The sequence below is a fragment of the Gracilinanus agilis genome, chromosome 2 (assembly GCF_016433145.1).
Source record: "Gracilinanus agilis isolate LMUSP501 chromosome 2, AgileGrace, whole genome shotgun sequence".
NCBI lineage: Eukaryota > Metazoa > Chordata > Mammalia > Didelphimorphia > Didelphidae > Gracilinanus > Gracilinanus agilis.
Window position 1 is genome coordinate 61,803,635 of NC_058131.1, and position 14,548 is coordinate 61,818,182.

A 14,548-nucleotide genomic window follows, 5' to 3' on the forward strand; every position below is an offset into this window, starting at 1 on the left:
CCCATTCCACACTCTCTTCTACCAGGCTTCTTCTGCACCCCCACGCCATCCCTCTGGCTCTCTGCTTCCGCTACTCGATTGCCCAAGGGAGTCCACTTTCGAACCCAGGCGTCCACAGCACCGCCCCGGGGGATGTTAACATGCGACCGCTCCAGCCCCATCCCGGTCTCAGAAGTCAATTGGGGGGGCCCCAGCCCAACGGAGATCAAAGCCGCCCCCCAGCCCCACCGCCAGCAAGTCACTGTCGATTTGTCCCCCCCCCTTCCCCCGCAGGCGCAGATGTCCAGGTCCATGACTCCGGCTCCAGAGGAGGTCGAAGCTGTTCTTCCTCCACTAGGCCCCAAGTCCCTCTGGCCCACAGGAAAGCTCGGCCCTCCATTAAGTGCCAGCAGCTCATCTGGGGATTGGCCGCAGGGGCTGCTTGCCCCAGTGGGATGGAAAATGGAGCCATGGGGTTCTGGGCTCTACCCACTGCTAACTGGCAGGTGCTAGGTGCCAGAGGTTGGCTCCCACCTCAGAAGGCCTGGGTGATGCCTTCTAAACATTCCCCATTAAGTGCACTAATGTTCCAACTGCTCCAGCTGGAGTAGAGGGATGGGGGGGACCCGGTCTGCACAAAGCCAAGAAAGAAAAAGGCCCAAGAGTGAGAGGCACGTGGCTGGGACCTGAAGTCCTGCTGGAGTCCAGGACATGGCCCTCTCCCCCTCTCCCCCTCTGAGCTTCCAGCAGGAGGAGGGAAGGGAACTCCCTCAGGGCCTGCCCACCTCAGGAAACAGCCTGGCTAAAGCATAGCAGGGAGAGAAACACAGACACCCTAGCAGAGGGTTTTATCTAAAAAGCATTTAATTGAATGTATTTTCAATGTTTCTCAAAAACAGAAAGATCCAAATGGGAGGTAAAAAGGAACATGTAAAATTCAACTCAAGTTATAATAGTTGATTCTGGAAACATGCTCCCTAGCCGATGGAGCCTGGATTCCCCAACCTCCCAGAGCTGGAAGCCATAGAGCCCCTTCTGCCAGAGGAGCCAACCTGAGGGAACAGCAGGGAGACCCCTTCAGCTCTGCAGGCATCACCAGAGCTGAACCCCCAAGGTAAGTCAGGGTCAACCAGCTCTCAGCTCCTCTGGCAGAGTGGAGAGGAGAGGGCGGCAGAGTTCTGGCTTTGGACTTTTCTTTATCACCAAGTTCCAGACAAAGAAACTCAGTATTCACCGGGTTCTCAAGGCCTGGAGTCATCATGGTGGATACCACAAGCCCTCCTCCCTCCTCTGGTGGTTTGCCAAAGGTGCCTGTGTCCACCTAGTTGAGACCAGGGACAGCCAGGCCCTGCAACATGATGGTGAGACGCCTGGCAGCCTTGCAGAGAGAGTTGTGGGGCTCAGCCTGTAAGAACTGGAATAACTTCTGCCGCACCTGGGCCATGACTGAGCCCATGTGGTCCCTGGTGATAGGGTCACTGTGGTCCAGGTGCATTACGGCTTCCTCCAAGTAGCTATGAGTGAAAAAGAAATGCTGGCATTCAGAGGTATGGCAAAGTCCCCTGGCAGTGCAAGCCTCTGGAATCCCATGTTCTGTGAAGATAAATCTCTAATGGGGAAGGGAGGATTATAACCTTCTATGAGCTGTAGGTCCCCTAAACTGAGGGTAGGGGTGTAGGAGACCACAGACCTGGCAACCTTTGCTACAGATTACTGGGATGAGGTAAGGAATCCGGTTCACTTTGTTCCTGAGCCAGTGCCCAAAGAGGGACCTGACCTCCACCCTCATCTGCTCTGCCCACACTAACCTGAATTTGAGTTCCGTGCGGGTTCCCAGGTCAGAGGAGAGCTGCTGGATGAGGGAGAGCAGGACAGGCTGGGACAGAGGACAAGGTGGCTGGCCAAACACCTGCTGGGGGTCCACAGTCTCACATACAAAGAGCACCAGGTTTAGGTCAGCTGCTGTCAGGGCCTGAGGAGGTAGGATGGGCTAGTGAGAAGAGATGATGGGAAAAACTTTGGGAGAAGACATGTGAGGAAAGAATATTGGCAGAAGTGGAAAAAAGGGTCAGGGGGTACTTGAAGATGAGCAAGAGCCGGGAGGTGATGAAAGAGGCAGGAGAGGATGCTGGACCAGGAAAGAAAAGCCCCGAGAGCTCAACCCAGGTCTTCCTGCTCCCCCTGCTGGCAGACTGGCAGCACAGTGCTCAGCCAGGAATTTGGCTAGGTTATGGTACCTGTTGGAAAGCCTGGTTGAGGTGGCCCTGCTGCAACATCTGCAAGATATGTGCCTGCTGGGCCTGGCAGTCGAGGTGGGCAGCTGGGATGGGTGTGCCAGCAGCAGAACGCATGGCCTGCATGATGCTAGAAGTAACTGCTGCCTGTTGCTCCTTCATGGCCAGACTTACTTCCCCCTTTATGATGCGCTGCACCTGGGACAGGATTGACTCCTGCATGCTAGAAGAGGAATAAGGCTGAAGCACTGACCCAGCTCTTTTATAACATAAGATCATCTAGTCCAGTGATGGGCAAACTATAGCGGGCCAGATGCAGCCCCCTGAAATGTTCTATCTGGTCATGCGACATTATTCCTAATCTGACAAATACAATGAGTAGGATACAATACAATGAAACTTTGGAAGAGATGCCTTAGAAACAGACTAACAGATGAGCATTTCCTTTCCTTTGGCCCCCTCTTTAAAAAGTTTGCCCATCACTGATCTAGTCCAAATTTTGTTTGCATCAAATTAAAGTTTTTATGTAAACAAAACCAATGGAACTAAAATTAGAAGGAAAAGTTATCTAGGAAAAAAAATCTCTGCAACATGATCCTCTGAGAAAAGTCTTGTTTCCAAGATGTGTAAGGAATTGATTTAACATTTAAGAATAAGAGCCCTTCTTCAATTGATAAAAGTTACTGTTTACATAAAATAATATAAAATGTTTTCAGAGGAAGAAATCTAAATTAACAACAAAATGAAAAACTGCTCCAGATTACTACTAACTAGAAGAATGCAAATTAAAGCAACTGTGAGATTGTACCTCAGACTAATGAAATTGTCAAAGATGACTTGCAACAAAAAAGGAATATGATTGGTGGAATTGTATGGAAAACAGGAACATTAATGAAGGTAATATTGACAAAAAGTTACTAAACCATGCATATATCCTCTATCCCAGAAATATTGAAGAAAGAGGAAAAGTACCTATATGCAGAGAAATATTTTTAAGTAGTCCTTTTTGCAGTGACAAAAACATTGGAAACTGAGGGGGATGCCCATCATTTGAGAGAATGGCTGAACAAGTTAAGGGCATGGTTTCAAAGGAGAGGGGGAAGACTCATATGAACTGATGCAGAATGGAATGAATAGAAGAATTTTAAAAGTAACAAAAACATCATAAAGACAAATAACTTTCAAAGGCTTATTCTGGTCAATGAAATGATTCCCCACGATTCCTGAGGGTCCTGAAGAACTATGCTAGAGAGGTGATAGATTCATGATGCAGAAAGAAATACACATTTTTGGACATGGTTAATGTACTGATTTGTTTTGTCTATTTTAAAAAATGAGTAACCAGTTAATTATACAGATTAATAGTTCTTGAACATACAAGCTCCAGAGGAGCAATTGGGTCTTTAAATGTCAAATGAATTTTTACCCTTATATCCAGATGGACATAATGTATTTTAGGTTTTTGAAATTTTTTTTTAAACTGGAGGCAGAGGAGGGAGAGAAATTAAATGCTTGTTAATTGAGAAAAAAGATAAGAGTTAAAAAAGATTTAGCCAAAACATCCCATTTTACAGGTAAGGAAAAGGGAATGAGCATTTATGAAGTGTTTAATTTACTATATATGTACTAGGTTCTATGCTAATAAGCACTTTAAAAATATCTCATTTGATCTTCACAGCCCAGGAAGGCAAATGCTATTAATCTCCCCATTTCATAGTTAAGTGAACTGAGGCACACAGATTTGCCCGGGGTCATCCAACTATAAGGAACTGAGCATGGACTTGAACTCTAGTCCTCTTGATCCATGATGCTACCAACTGCCTCCCAGAGAAGGGAGATAGCAAGTGTCCCAAATCACCCAGTTATTTTTCCACTGAACTGGGAGATGAACAAATGTAAATGACTTCCTATCCTAGACAACAGACCCCCTGGGTTGGCTCCACCCCTGATGTCCAGGCCCTGCCAACTAGCTGTGTGAATGTGGGCAAATCATTGCACTTCTTCTTTGGGGTTCCTCAACCTTAAGCCCATCTCTATTAGCAAAAGAAAAGAATCCTTTCCTTGTGCCATGCCTGTGGGCCACTGTACAATGCAATGTTAGAACCCTCTTCTCTTTCCATGGGGTCGCCTATCTCCAACTCACTTGCTCACAGCAATGTGGAGTTGGTGCTGGACCTCAGCCCGCACGCTGCTGCTCACAGTGGCTGCCATCTGTTCTGTGGCACTCTGCAAGGTGCCCACCAGTCCTCGAAGCTGAGCTAGCACCGGCTCTCGTGCTTCCTGTTCTCTCGCCTTCCGACTCTTCATGTGGTTCTCTAACTGCTGCAGGTCTGAAGTTGGGGAGGGCAGAAGAGGGGGAGCTCAGTTATTGCTGAGACTCTAGACTTTAAGGACAAATTCCTAAAGGGGGGGGAGGGGAACTAAATAAGGAAGGGAAGGAGCTTCCCCTCAGTGTAGAGGGCCAAGATCTGCATAAGAATATCACTCACATTCCTGGGTACCAAGCTTGAAGCTGTCATTGATCTGCTGGAACATGGCCTGGCAGCTCTTCTCAAAAGTGGGCAGCACAATGCTCTGGAAGGCCTCTCGGTAGGCAGCCTGCATAGGCCCTTGAAGCGTATCTGTAGTGGCACGGGCAATCGTGTCGGTCAGGTTCTAAAGAAAATAATGGAAAACAGCACCAATATGTGAATTCCATGAGAACCCTCACCTCCATTTCAGAGGAAACAACACCCCTATCACCACCTGTAGATATATTCAAAGATCTGAGACTCCCTGAAACAGGCTCCATACCTTGGACTTGACCAGCTTGGTGACATTCTCCTTTAGGGTGCCTTCCACTGCTGTCAATTTGGCTGCCACAGTACCACTCAGCTGGTTTGTCACTGGCTCCAAGCTTTTGGAAACACCTATGCCAGAGTAGAAATAATAAAGGGATGGTTTAGGCTGAGATTCTTTCCTAGGGACAATGGACTGAATTGGTAGGTTGGATAAGAAAAGAAGGGGCCCCAGGGTTGCTAAATTCTTTTGCTACTGTACCTCCCACATTATGCTCACAAATATAATTTTACTCACACTGGGGAACCGTTTTCTTCATCTCTTCTCTAACTGTGCGCTCCAGTCGGCCTGCTACAGCTGAGGACAAGGCCTGGGACAACTGCTGTGACAAGTGTTCCTGCAGCTGCCCACTACGCTGCTGCCCCTCAGCCAGGGCCCGCTCTAACCGTCTCTCTGAATTGCTGGCTAAGGAAATCTGCAGGCCCAAGTAGGTCAAGGAACTTCTACCACTATCCCTCCACCTGCTTCTAGCAAAGACTAGAAGAAGCCCACATGAGCTCTGGGCCCTTGGACATTCCCCAAATAACCTTGGGCTCTATAAAACACAAAGATTATGATTCCCCTTTTACAAAGGAGGAGTACTGAGGCTCCAAATCAAAAAGACTTGGCCTGAGTATCACAGCTAGTACTCACAGCTAAATCTCCAGAGCTCTTTCTTTGCTATGACAATGCTAGCAATTCTTAACAGACACCCTGAGCTGGCCCTGGGGGTCTGTAGCCAGGCCCCCTCACACTGCCCTCAAGGATACGCTCATGTTCTTGTCGAGACTCCAGAACTCTCTCCACATGGCCCATGATTGAGCTCTGCACTGAGTCCAGCTGGTCTGTTAGCCGCTGTAGTAGCTCTGCATGACTCTGTCGGAGCTCGGCAAGCTCCCGCTGCTGTCCTCGAACCACAGCCAGCCATTCTTCAGGGGGTTCTGCTGCCTGGCATAGGGACATGCATATCACTCTGGGTTGAGGGCACCATGCCCTCTCCTGACTGCTCCACCTCAGGCAAGACCTAGGATGTCTCAAAACAGAGCCCTGCTTGCTTGAAAGACAGCCTTTCAAGACTTGCCAGAGGGGAGAGAAGAGTCTTGGCTTGAGGGGCTATCTAGTTATGAAGGGAAGGAGAAAAGAGTCTAGTAAGAGGGAGAACTTTGAGCTCACCTGGTGTTCTACCAGTCGGGGACCCTGGGACAAGTCTCTGCAACAAGAAAAGAATCTAATGAGATTTGATGGCGTGGGACCTTACAGGAAAAGGGTGGGAAAAGTAGGAAAAACAAGAGGCCACGGGAATAGGACAGGATTTTTGATCCCCTCAGGGCCCTACCTGCTGCCCTATGGCTCCACCTACCCATCATCCTTCTTGCCCTTTCTCTTCAGCTTGGGTGAGGCCCTGGGAGACCCCTTGGTTTTCCAGTCCTTCACTGGCAGTCGTGGGGCCGTTGCTTTGGCAACGAAGCCCCCTGAGGTTGAGGCCAAGCTGGCCACCTCATCATCATGGTCACTGTTGGGGTGGGAGAAGGCAGTGAACACCTACTCACATTTATACCTCCCTGCCCACTCCACCCAATGGCCCCCATGGACAAGATAGGGATGGTCAGGACACTTGCCAAACAAGGAGATTTGGGGCTCAGGACCCAGCACTGAAGCCCTGAATTAGGCTGATATGGATGGGATGGAGAAGGGGGGATTCCTGGGTGGTTGGAGCAGTGGAGGGGTTGGGGGTGGAGCACCTCTGCTCAGCGCTGGCATCCTGACTATCCTGTTGTAGCAGATGGTAGGCGTGCCGGTGGTAGGAAGAGCCCTTGTGTTTCTCCTGAACATCATCCCTGGGACTGTGTATAATTTTGAGGGTGAGGGAGATGATGAGAAAGGCCAGAGAACAAAGGACCATTCCCACACCCATTCACAAGATCCTGTGCTAGGGGAACAAGGAGATACAGGACAGAAGCCCCCCACCCCACCTTCCTAGGGCTGTGAAGTTTTCATATTTGTACTGGTGGCAGTGTGGGGAAGAAGTGCCAAGGGTATGAGTGCTGCCTGCCATGACTGTTCAAGAACAGCATGACTAAGACTGTAATCCCAGAAACTAGTAAAGGCAGAGACTAGAGCTAAGAAGAAGAGAAAGAACAGGAAGAGTGAGGTAGAGAGGGGTAGCCCACTCCACCTTGGCCTTTACCTGTCAGCCAGGCTGTTGCGGGTTTCCCGGGTGATATCAGGTGCAGCAGGCCAGGCCTTACTGTCAGAAGCACCAGTCTCCTGGCTCAGCGCCGTCTCCAGTAGGGAAGGTGTACTCCGCCTCTCCCCCTCCCCAGTACTCCCATCCAGACTGTGCTGGGGGCCATGCTCAGGGCCAGGCCGGGGCCGGGGGGATAGCAGGTGGAGGGCCGAGGCAGCAGATGCCATGCTGTCAGGCTCAAGGCCCTCAGGAGCAGTGGTGCCAAAGCCTCGGGATAGAGCCTCTGAGGCAATCTCAGGGATGTCCTGGGATAGGGCTGTGGAGGCTGAGGAGATGACGTCGGGGGAGCGGGCCCGGGTCGGAGAGGCCTGTGGCACCACCAGGGGCTCTACCTCCTGCAGCTCCAGGGACAGTGATGGGTTCCCTTGTGGGACCTGCCCAGAGAGCTCCCACTTAACCACTGCCCAGCTCCCTCCTAACCCCCAGTCATTCCACTTCCCAGAACCTGCTAACCCACCTGGCTGGGCCCCTTAGTAGCTAGTTTATCAGAGAGGCCTGGGATGAGGACGCTGTGACCGCGGGGACTAGCCTGAAGGCTGCTACTGCTGCTGCTCAGGGTCAGACTGCTGTCTAGCTGCAGCTTGGGACTCAGGGTCAGCTCCTCAGGTGGCCTGAATTAGGGGAAAAAGGCCGATCTTGTACAGAAGTCCTCTAACCCCTAACTCTGCAACCCTTTATGCCTCTTTCCAATTCTAGGATTCTTCCTCTCACCTGGGCATGGTTGTATCTGTGCCTGAGGTGGTATTCAAAGCTGTCACAGTTGTTAAAGAGCTCCCACTGCTCCCTGGGGACACTGTGATCTATGGAGACATGAGGATGGCGGAACAATTGGCTTGAGAGTCCCAAAGCCCAGAAAGGCTTGGCATTCTGTGACTTAGTACAATTTATTCATCTTTTCTGGACTTTACAATGAAGGCAGCACTGAACTAGCCCCTCCCCTGCCCAGGGATATACCTGTTGCAGAGAGGCGCTTGGAGTCATGAAGGCATCAGGAGTCATGAGCTTGGGCTTGGCCTCATTAGTCAAGCTGAGAAAGTCGGAAGGGACAGGCAGGTCAGCTATTCGTCGAAGGTCAGGCTGAGAGCCCTGGCCAGAACCCTGGCCAGAGGCCAGACTTTCTGAGTTCAACTCTGGCAGGTGCTCGCCAAATCCTAGGGGAGAAAAAAGCATCCCTGAGGTCTGTCCTTTTCAGAAAAAGACAGAGACAGAAAATGAAGCTGGACCCCTTCCCCTTTTTGCCCTACCACAAGAAGTATGAGCCCCACCACTCACCAAAATCTTCCCGGGATGAATGGGAAGGGAGTGGGGCCACCACATCAGGGCTCTGCTGGGGCTGGAAGCGAATCTGAACATCCTGCAGGGCCCTGGCAAGGAAGAAGACCTTGCTGCTCACCAGGAGTAGCCCTTTGAGGGTGAGCTCCTTAGGGGGTAGGGCTCCAAGTCCCTCAGCTGAGACTAGCCCAGAGGTTTCTAGGGGTAGGTACTTACTTGGTGTGGACACAGAAGAGCTTGATAAGAACACCCGCTGCCGACTCGACTGTGCCAGCACCATGGGAGCCCTCTGTAAAGACAATGATATAACTTGATGGATAGTCATCTTCTTCCCATTTCTCTAGCTCCTAGAGCTGAGCCAGAGCAGCTAGTTTGCTTGGTTGGGGGGCTGGGGGCTGGGGTGGTAAATTAGACTTACCTGTGCTCAAGCTGTCCCCTTCCTCCTCAGCTGGGAGAACCTCCGTGTGCCGAAGCCGGCAGCGGCTCACGACCTGAATTCCAAAGCTCAGCACAGGGTGGGTAAGCAGGAACTCGGAAATGGAACTAAAGTAAGCCCTGCCTTCTTCCTGGTTTTGCAGCAGTTCCATCACATACAGCACCTATACACAGTACCCAAAGAGCCGGCTCAGACTATCAGATTATCTGGAGAACCAAGACCTTCCCTCAGATCTCATTCCAGAGAGAAAGATCTTCATCAGGAAGTCACATCTCACTGCCATCCAACTCCTGGATAACTCCTAATTTCTTCACCTAAGGCCTACCTTTCTCTGCACATCACTGAGGATAAGGTATTCAGCTGAAAGGTCCAGACAGGCCTTGAGGCTGGGAGGCACACTCACTGAACTAAATATATCTGGACAAAAGCTAAGGGGATACAGAGGAGAGAAGCATTAGTGCAAATGGGCCTCCATCCAAGAGTGGGGGTCAAGGCCCATAGCCTCCAAATCTGCTCAACCTTTCAAGCCCCACTTCCCCACCTCCACTCACCGAATGGTCTGCAAACAGGTCCATGATACTGTACACCACATCTTTAGTTCCCGGTTTTGGTCAGCTCCTGTGATGAGGAACCTCCAGAAGGGGACTCTGCGAAACAAGGAGGAGCTTGGGGGTGGAGTGGGGGAGTGGGCATGGGCTCTTGGGGCCTTATTTGCCATTACCCACCCTCCCTTCTCCACTGGCAATATCACCCTATCCTTCGCTCCATGGTGTTCCCCCAAAGTTCCCAGGTCCTTTCTGCCACCCTCAATATTCCTGGCCTAAATCTTCTGGAGGGCCCAAAAGTAAAGGAAGAGGGAGGGAGCAGGCTCACTCAGGGTCTTGTTTCTTGTGGTTGTCACAGAACAGAAGGCAGGAGAGGGGCCTGCCATCATGAGGCTTCCATTCATGGAGACACCTGCAATGAAAATTGTGTGAAGATTGTCCAGGTACACAAACTGTCACTGGAGTTACAGAGATCCTACTTTCTAGACTCCATTAATCCTGTCTCTGCCAAACTCAGTCCCCAGCCTGATTATACTTCCATACCAAAACAACAAGCCAGTCCCTAGATCCACCTCCATCCCGCCAACTCGCCTTACCTTGGCTCATCTTGGCCCTCTATATAGATCTGCCAGAACTTGACAAAGCCATCGTGACTTGCAGTGGCTAGAACAGTCCCATCAGGAGAGAGAGCTCCTTCACTCAGGCACTAGGAGGAAAAATGACCCAACCACTCACCATCCAACCCCAGGGACCAAGAAGAAAAGGGGAAAACCAACAGTTCTCATCAACATGGATTCAGTAACATCCCGGGCACACAGCATTAGGCTACATTAGAACATAGATGAAAAATGTCTATTTTATGGATGATTTGATAGGGTAGAATCTGGACATACAAACACATAGATGTGTATGCATACCCAATGGCAAATTCTTAGAGAAGAATATCTATGGATGGGATGAATAATTAGGGAGATTAAAGGAAATCTCAGTTTCTTCCTGAGTAAGGCATCATCTTCATATTCTCCTTAAGAACATTTTATTCTTAAGAGGTAGATTGTTTTCAAAGAGTGCCCCTTGTAAGAGGCCATAAGGTTTAAAACTCAATACTTTTATTAATAACTTCAATAACATATGAAGGCATAACTATCAAATTTACCAAAGGAAAAATACTACAGTTCAAACCCTGGATGCCAGAATCAGGGTCCAAACCAACTTCTGTAGGCCTTAACAATGAGCTGACTTAGATAAGATTAAATTTTAAAGGGATGCTCGGAAAAGACCACAGTTGGGTTTTAGGAATCAATCACACAGATATAAGGGAATGGTCAGGCAACAGTTCTTAGGGGGAAAAAAAATTAGGTTAGTTTCAGGAAGGGGTGGGTGAGCTTGGGAGGATCCCAAGTCCAAAGAACTAGCTAGCACCATCCAGAGAGGAAAAGCTCTTTTGAACATTGCTGTGGTCAGCCCACCTATAGATAGTGAGTCCTGGGGATTAGTCTCATTTCAGAAAGACCACTGAGAGTAGCTCCATTCTACCAGTTCCCTTGTTTTTTATTCTTACTACAAAGTACATCTGATACATGGCAAAAAGGTCATGTTTGCTGACCTGATAGAATAGACTGCTCTGTAGATACAAGTCATACTACATGGCCTCACAAAATCTAGGATTCTAAAACTACCTGGTTGGTTGAGAGATGAACATTTCTGGGCCAAATTCCTAATGTCTGGGTTTGCTGGTCTAATCCTGAATAGAGATGGCAGAGACAGCCCTGACCAAAAGCACCACACAGGTTCCATGAAAAGAGGCTTCTAATGGAAAAGGGTCTGGAGTTCTCACCGTGCTATGGCCCTTAACCACTATGAAGCCTTCTTTGACATGGCTGACATCCACAGGCCAGGAGCTATTGTTGGCTCGGAGAATGTCCAGGTCCCACACCTCAGCCTAAGAAAAGGAAGAATAAGATGAGTCCTCAGACAAATAGAAAGCTTCAAGGCCAAAAGCCAGGAATCAGAACATCCTATAGGTTGTTTCAGATAACTCTAAGGCTCTCAGCCTGATATAAGAAAGAGGAGAAAAGGAGAGACATGATACTTTGAGATATGAGAGATGAAGGAGGGAGAGATTGGGGAGAGGTTGGGAGATGGGAGAGGGAGAGAGAAATGGGAGAGGGAGGGAGACAGAGAAAGAGATATGGGAAAGAGAGAAAGAGATGGGAGAGAGAGTGATGGGAGAGAGTAATGTAGAGGAAGAGGTATACTGGTTCTCTCTAGCTTTGAAGTGAGAGGGTAAAAACAAGAAAAATTATGGTCACTGAAACAAGCAAGTCCTCAAATCCAGCAGCAAAAATAAAAGGCTAATTCTATCATCCCAGTTTCCTGATAACTAAACCAAAGTTGGAAATAGGCAATTAAAGGTGCTTGGCTACTGGGAACCCCTGAAAGAGGCTGCTGCGGTCAGCAAGCCTTTTCTCTCCCTCTCCCCAACCTCCCCCTACTCCAGCTGGCCTCTGGGGTCCCTCCAGGTCTTGTCCCTTACCCTGTCCTCATGCAGCAGGGCCAGAGTCTGGCTGCCCTCCTCACTGCTTTCCTCATTCTCCTCTGGGATATATGGACACCAGATGATCCTTCGGAAGTGATTCAATGGTGTGCCCTCTGAACGTTTAATGTTCACCACAATCTCCTCTCTGGAACAAAGCTAAGGTCCTGGCAGATTCCTAACTCAGAGTACAGGTTCCAGGCTTTCCCCTTCCCTAGTTCAGAGCACAGGAAATCTCTGAAAGGGTCTGAGACCCTGGTTGTTCCTATTGCCCCCAAAGCTAAGCCCCAGCAGGCAGGGTACTCAGAAGGGTAGGAGCTCCCCAGGGAGCAAAAGTGGATTAAGTGAAAGTAACAGGGCCTTCCACTTTGCCAAGCACCCCCAGTCCTTGCTCCCTTAGCAATCAAGAGATACCAAGTCCCGAGCAGACCCCAACCCACTCAAGGAAGGATACTGAATCTTGTTGTTCTCCATGGCCAGGCGCCACACAAAAAGGCTGCCAGATTCATCCAGGCAGGCCAACTGGGGGGAGTTGAGGTGAGCGAAGGCTAAGTCGGCCACGCTTCCTGTGAAGCCCTTCAGCAGTGTGCGTTCTGCTGTGCTGACACTGATCACCCGCACCATGGCTGAGCCATTGCTGGCACCTACAGACACCAGAGCTCATGACTGCTGGCCAGGCCCCACAAGCACCTTCCCTCAGCACAGGGCCCAAAGATGAATGGCACCAATCACAACCCAATCTCAAAATCATTCCATCTAACTTCTGACTCTCCAAGTCCCCAGCAAATACCCCACATAGTCTTATGAAGAGCCCCTTTCCTCTTTCCTAACAACAGGGCTCTAGTCTGCCCACACAACAATGTTCCCCCACCCCAGCTGTGATCTGGCAAAAGCCTGCTATCCCAGACAATTCCTCCACTGTGTCCTAAAAGGTCACCACTGAGATGGGTGAACAGAACTCGGGGTGCTTCCAGCAGTCAAGCACTTTCCTCATATTCAGAATATTCCTAGGGCAAGTAATAGCCTTACTTCCCAGGCAGGGGAAATCAAGGACTCAGAAGGGGCTTTGGGCCTAAGAAGAGAGTCCAAGTGTCCTGCCTTACTGCTACCAGACCCTGGGAGGACCTGGCTATGAGAGGGTTGGGGAAAAGTTCTTGCTAAGGAAGCCTCTGGTCCCAAGGGGTGGCAGCTCACCTCGGATGGCATATGCCAAGAAGGAATTAGACACAGCGATCAGGTTGCCGTAATAGTATTTCTGTTCCCAGTCATATTTGGCCACTGGCTGGATTTTTACCTAAGGTCAAGAATGAAGAAGGTCCTAGGTCTCAGTCATACCTGCTCCTTTATCTCCATAAGGAAAATAGTAGCCTTCCCAGGCTCCAACCTTTGTTTCACTCCTCTTGCCTGTCTCCCCCCAGCTACAAATGGCCTACAGGTTCCCAACAAGTCCAGGAGATCAGAGGAAGGATGGAGGGGACAAAAGTTAACCAAGTCTTGGTAAGTCCTTGGTCCTTCTACAACCCTACAGGGCTTTTTAATCCTGCAGAAGGGAAAGGAGACACCACAATTGAGATCCTAAGCATGCTCATCTTTTTGTAACTGTCTACTAGAGGAGAAAAAAGAGAAAAACAAGAAAAGGCCCCTCAGAGAAGATGGAAAAACTGGTAAGGGTGGAAAAGACATACTGATGTACCATCACAGCAGTTCATATAGGAGTTAGCCCAGCAGCCTCTGAAGCCACACCCCCCTAAACCCCTTCTAGACCTTAATGCCTTCATTCCATACCTTGTTGCTCCCTCGAGCCTTGCTTGAGATGTTAGAGTCACTGCTAGCCACTATTTCCACCTCTTTTGCTGAAATCCCAATGCAAGTTGAGCTGTCATCTCCAGAAAGGCAGCTGGATAAGAAAAGACAGAGGAGAGGCCCCACAGCTCTGTCTCAGTCAAACTCTAAAGTGTACAGGGACATTTGTGCAGGAGGCTGAGGACTTCCTCCAAGGAAAGGAAGTCTTTATATTCCATCTCAGGCCAACCATTTAATCTACCTCATAGCTTTACTCCCACCTCCAGGACCAGCTGCACTTGGGCTGGCTTCAAAGACTGTCCTACCTATTCTTCATTACTCAGTGTGTCTTAGATTCATCCCACCACCCTCATTTTACAGACAAGAACACAGGGGTATGGAATTGAGCAACACAATTAATTACAGAGCAGCAACTATGAGCTAGAAACAATGCCCTTAACTTCTACTTTTGCAGTATTTTGTTATATATATATATATATATATATATATATATTTTTATCCTGGGACTCCATTCTAGGAGCATAGGGCCACAACCAGTAGGCAATGGGTCGCTCAGGGTCACCCAGCTGGGAAGTGTCTGAGCCTGGATTTGAACCTCGTCTCTAGGCCCGGCTCTCAATCCACTGAGCTAGCCCAGCTGCCCCTACTTTAGGTTGCAGTTTCTTTAGCAGATGTAGT

At 49.4% G+C, this 14,548-nt stretch overlaps 1 protein-coding gene across 1 annotated transcript in view; it reads right to left on the minus strand.

The window, feature by feature from the left end:
- Positions 1–830: 830 nt before the first annotated feature.
- The window catches only part of EDC4 (enhancer of mRNA decapping 4), an 18,822-nt gene continuing 5,104 nt past the window's right edge, over positions 831–14,548 (minus strand). Inside the window, exons 3-29 of the mRNA XM_044660574.1 lie at positions 13,853–13,964; positions 13,262–13,361; positions 12,522–12,711; positions 12,068–12,215; positions 11,369–11,473; positions 10,128–10,237; positions 9,860–9,943; positions 9,538–9,633; positions 9,312–9,414; positions 8,969–9,149; positions 8,767–8,839; positions 8,551–8,642; positions 8,233–8,429; positions 7,990–8,078; positions 7,736–7,889; positions 7,219–7,652; positions 6,773–6,874; positions 6,391–6,543; positions 6,204–6,240; positions 5,801–5,978; positions 5,289–5,444; positions 5,007–5,122; positions 4,703–4,868; positions 4,357–4,543; positions 2,217–2,436; positions 1,788–1,951; positions 831–1,493 (exon numbers count right to left, since the gene is read on the minus strand). Coding sequence (XP_044516509.1) covers positions 1,301–1,493; positions 1,788–1,951; positions 2,217–2,436; positions 4,357–4,543; positions 4,703–4,868; positions 5,007–5,122; positions 5,289–5,444; positions 5,801–5,978; positions 6,204–6,240; positions 6,391–6,543; positions 6,773–6,874; positions 7,219–7,652; positions 7,736–7,889; positions 7,990–8,078; positions 8,233–8,429; positions 8,551–8,642; positions 8,767–8,839; positions 8,969–9,149; positions 9,312–9,414; positions 9,538–9,633; positions 9,860–9,943; positions 10,128–10,237; positions 11,369–11,473; positions 12,068–12,215; positions 12,522–12,711; positions 13,262–13,361; positions 13,853–13,964 — 3,940 coding nt within the window. The 3' untranslated portion in view covers positions 831–1,300. The remainder of the gene's footprint in view (positions 1,494–1,787; positions 1,952–2,216; positions 2,437–4,356; positions 4,544–4,702; positions 4,869–5,006; positions 5,123–5,288; positions 5,445–5,800; positions 5,979–6,203; positions 6,241–6,390; positions 6,544–6,772; positions 6,875–7,218; positions 7,653–7,735; positions 7,890–7,989; positions 8,079–8,232; positions 8,430–8,550; positions 8,643–8,766; positions 8,840–8,968; positions 9,150–9,311; positions 9,415–9,537; positions 9,634–9,859; positions 9,944–10,127; positions 10,238–11,368; positions 11,474–12,067; positions 12,216–12,521; positions 12,712–13,261; positions 13,362–13,852; positions 13,965–14,548) is intronic.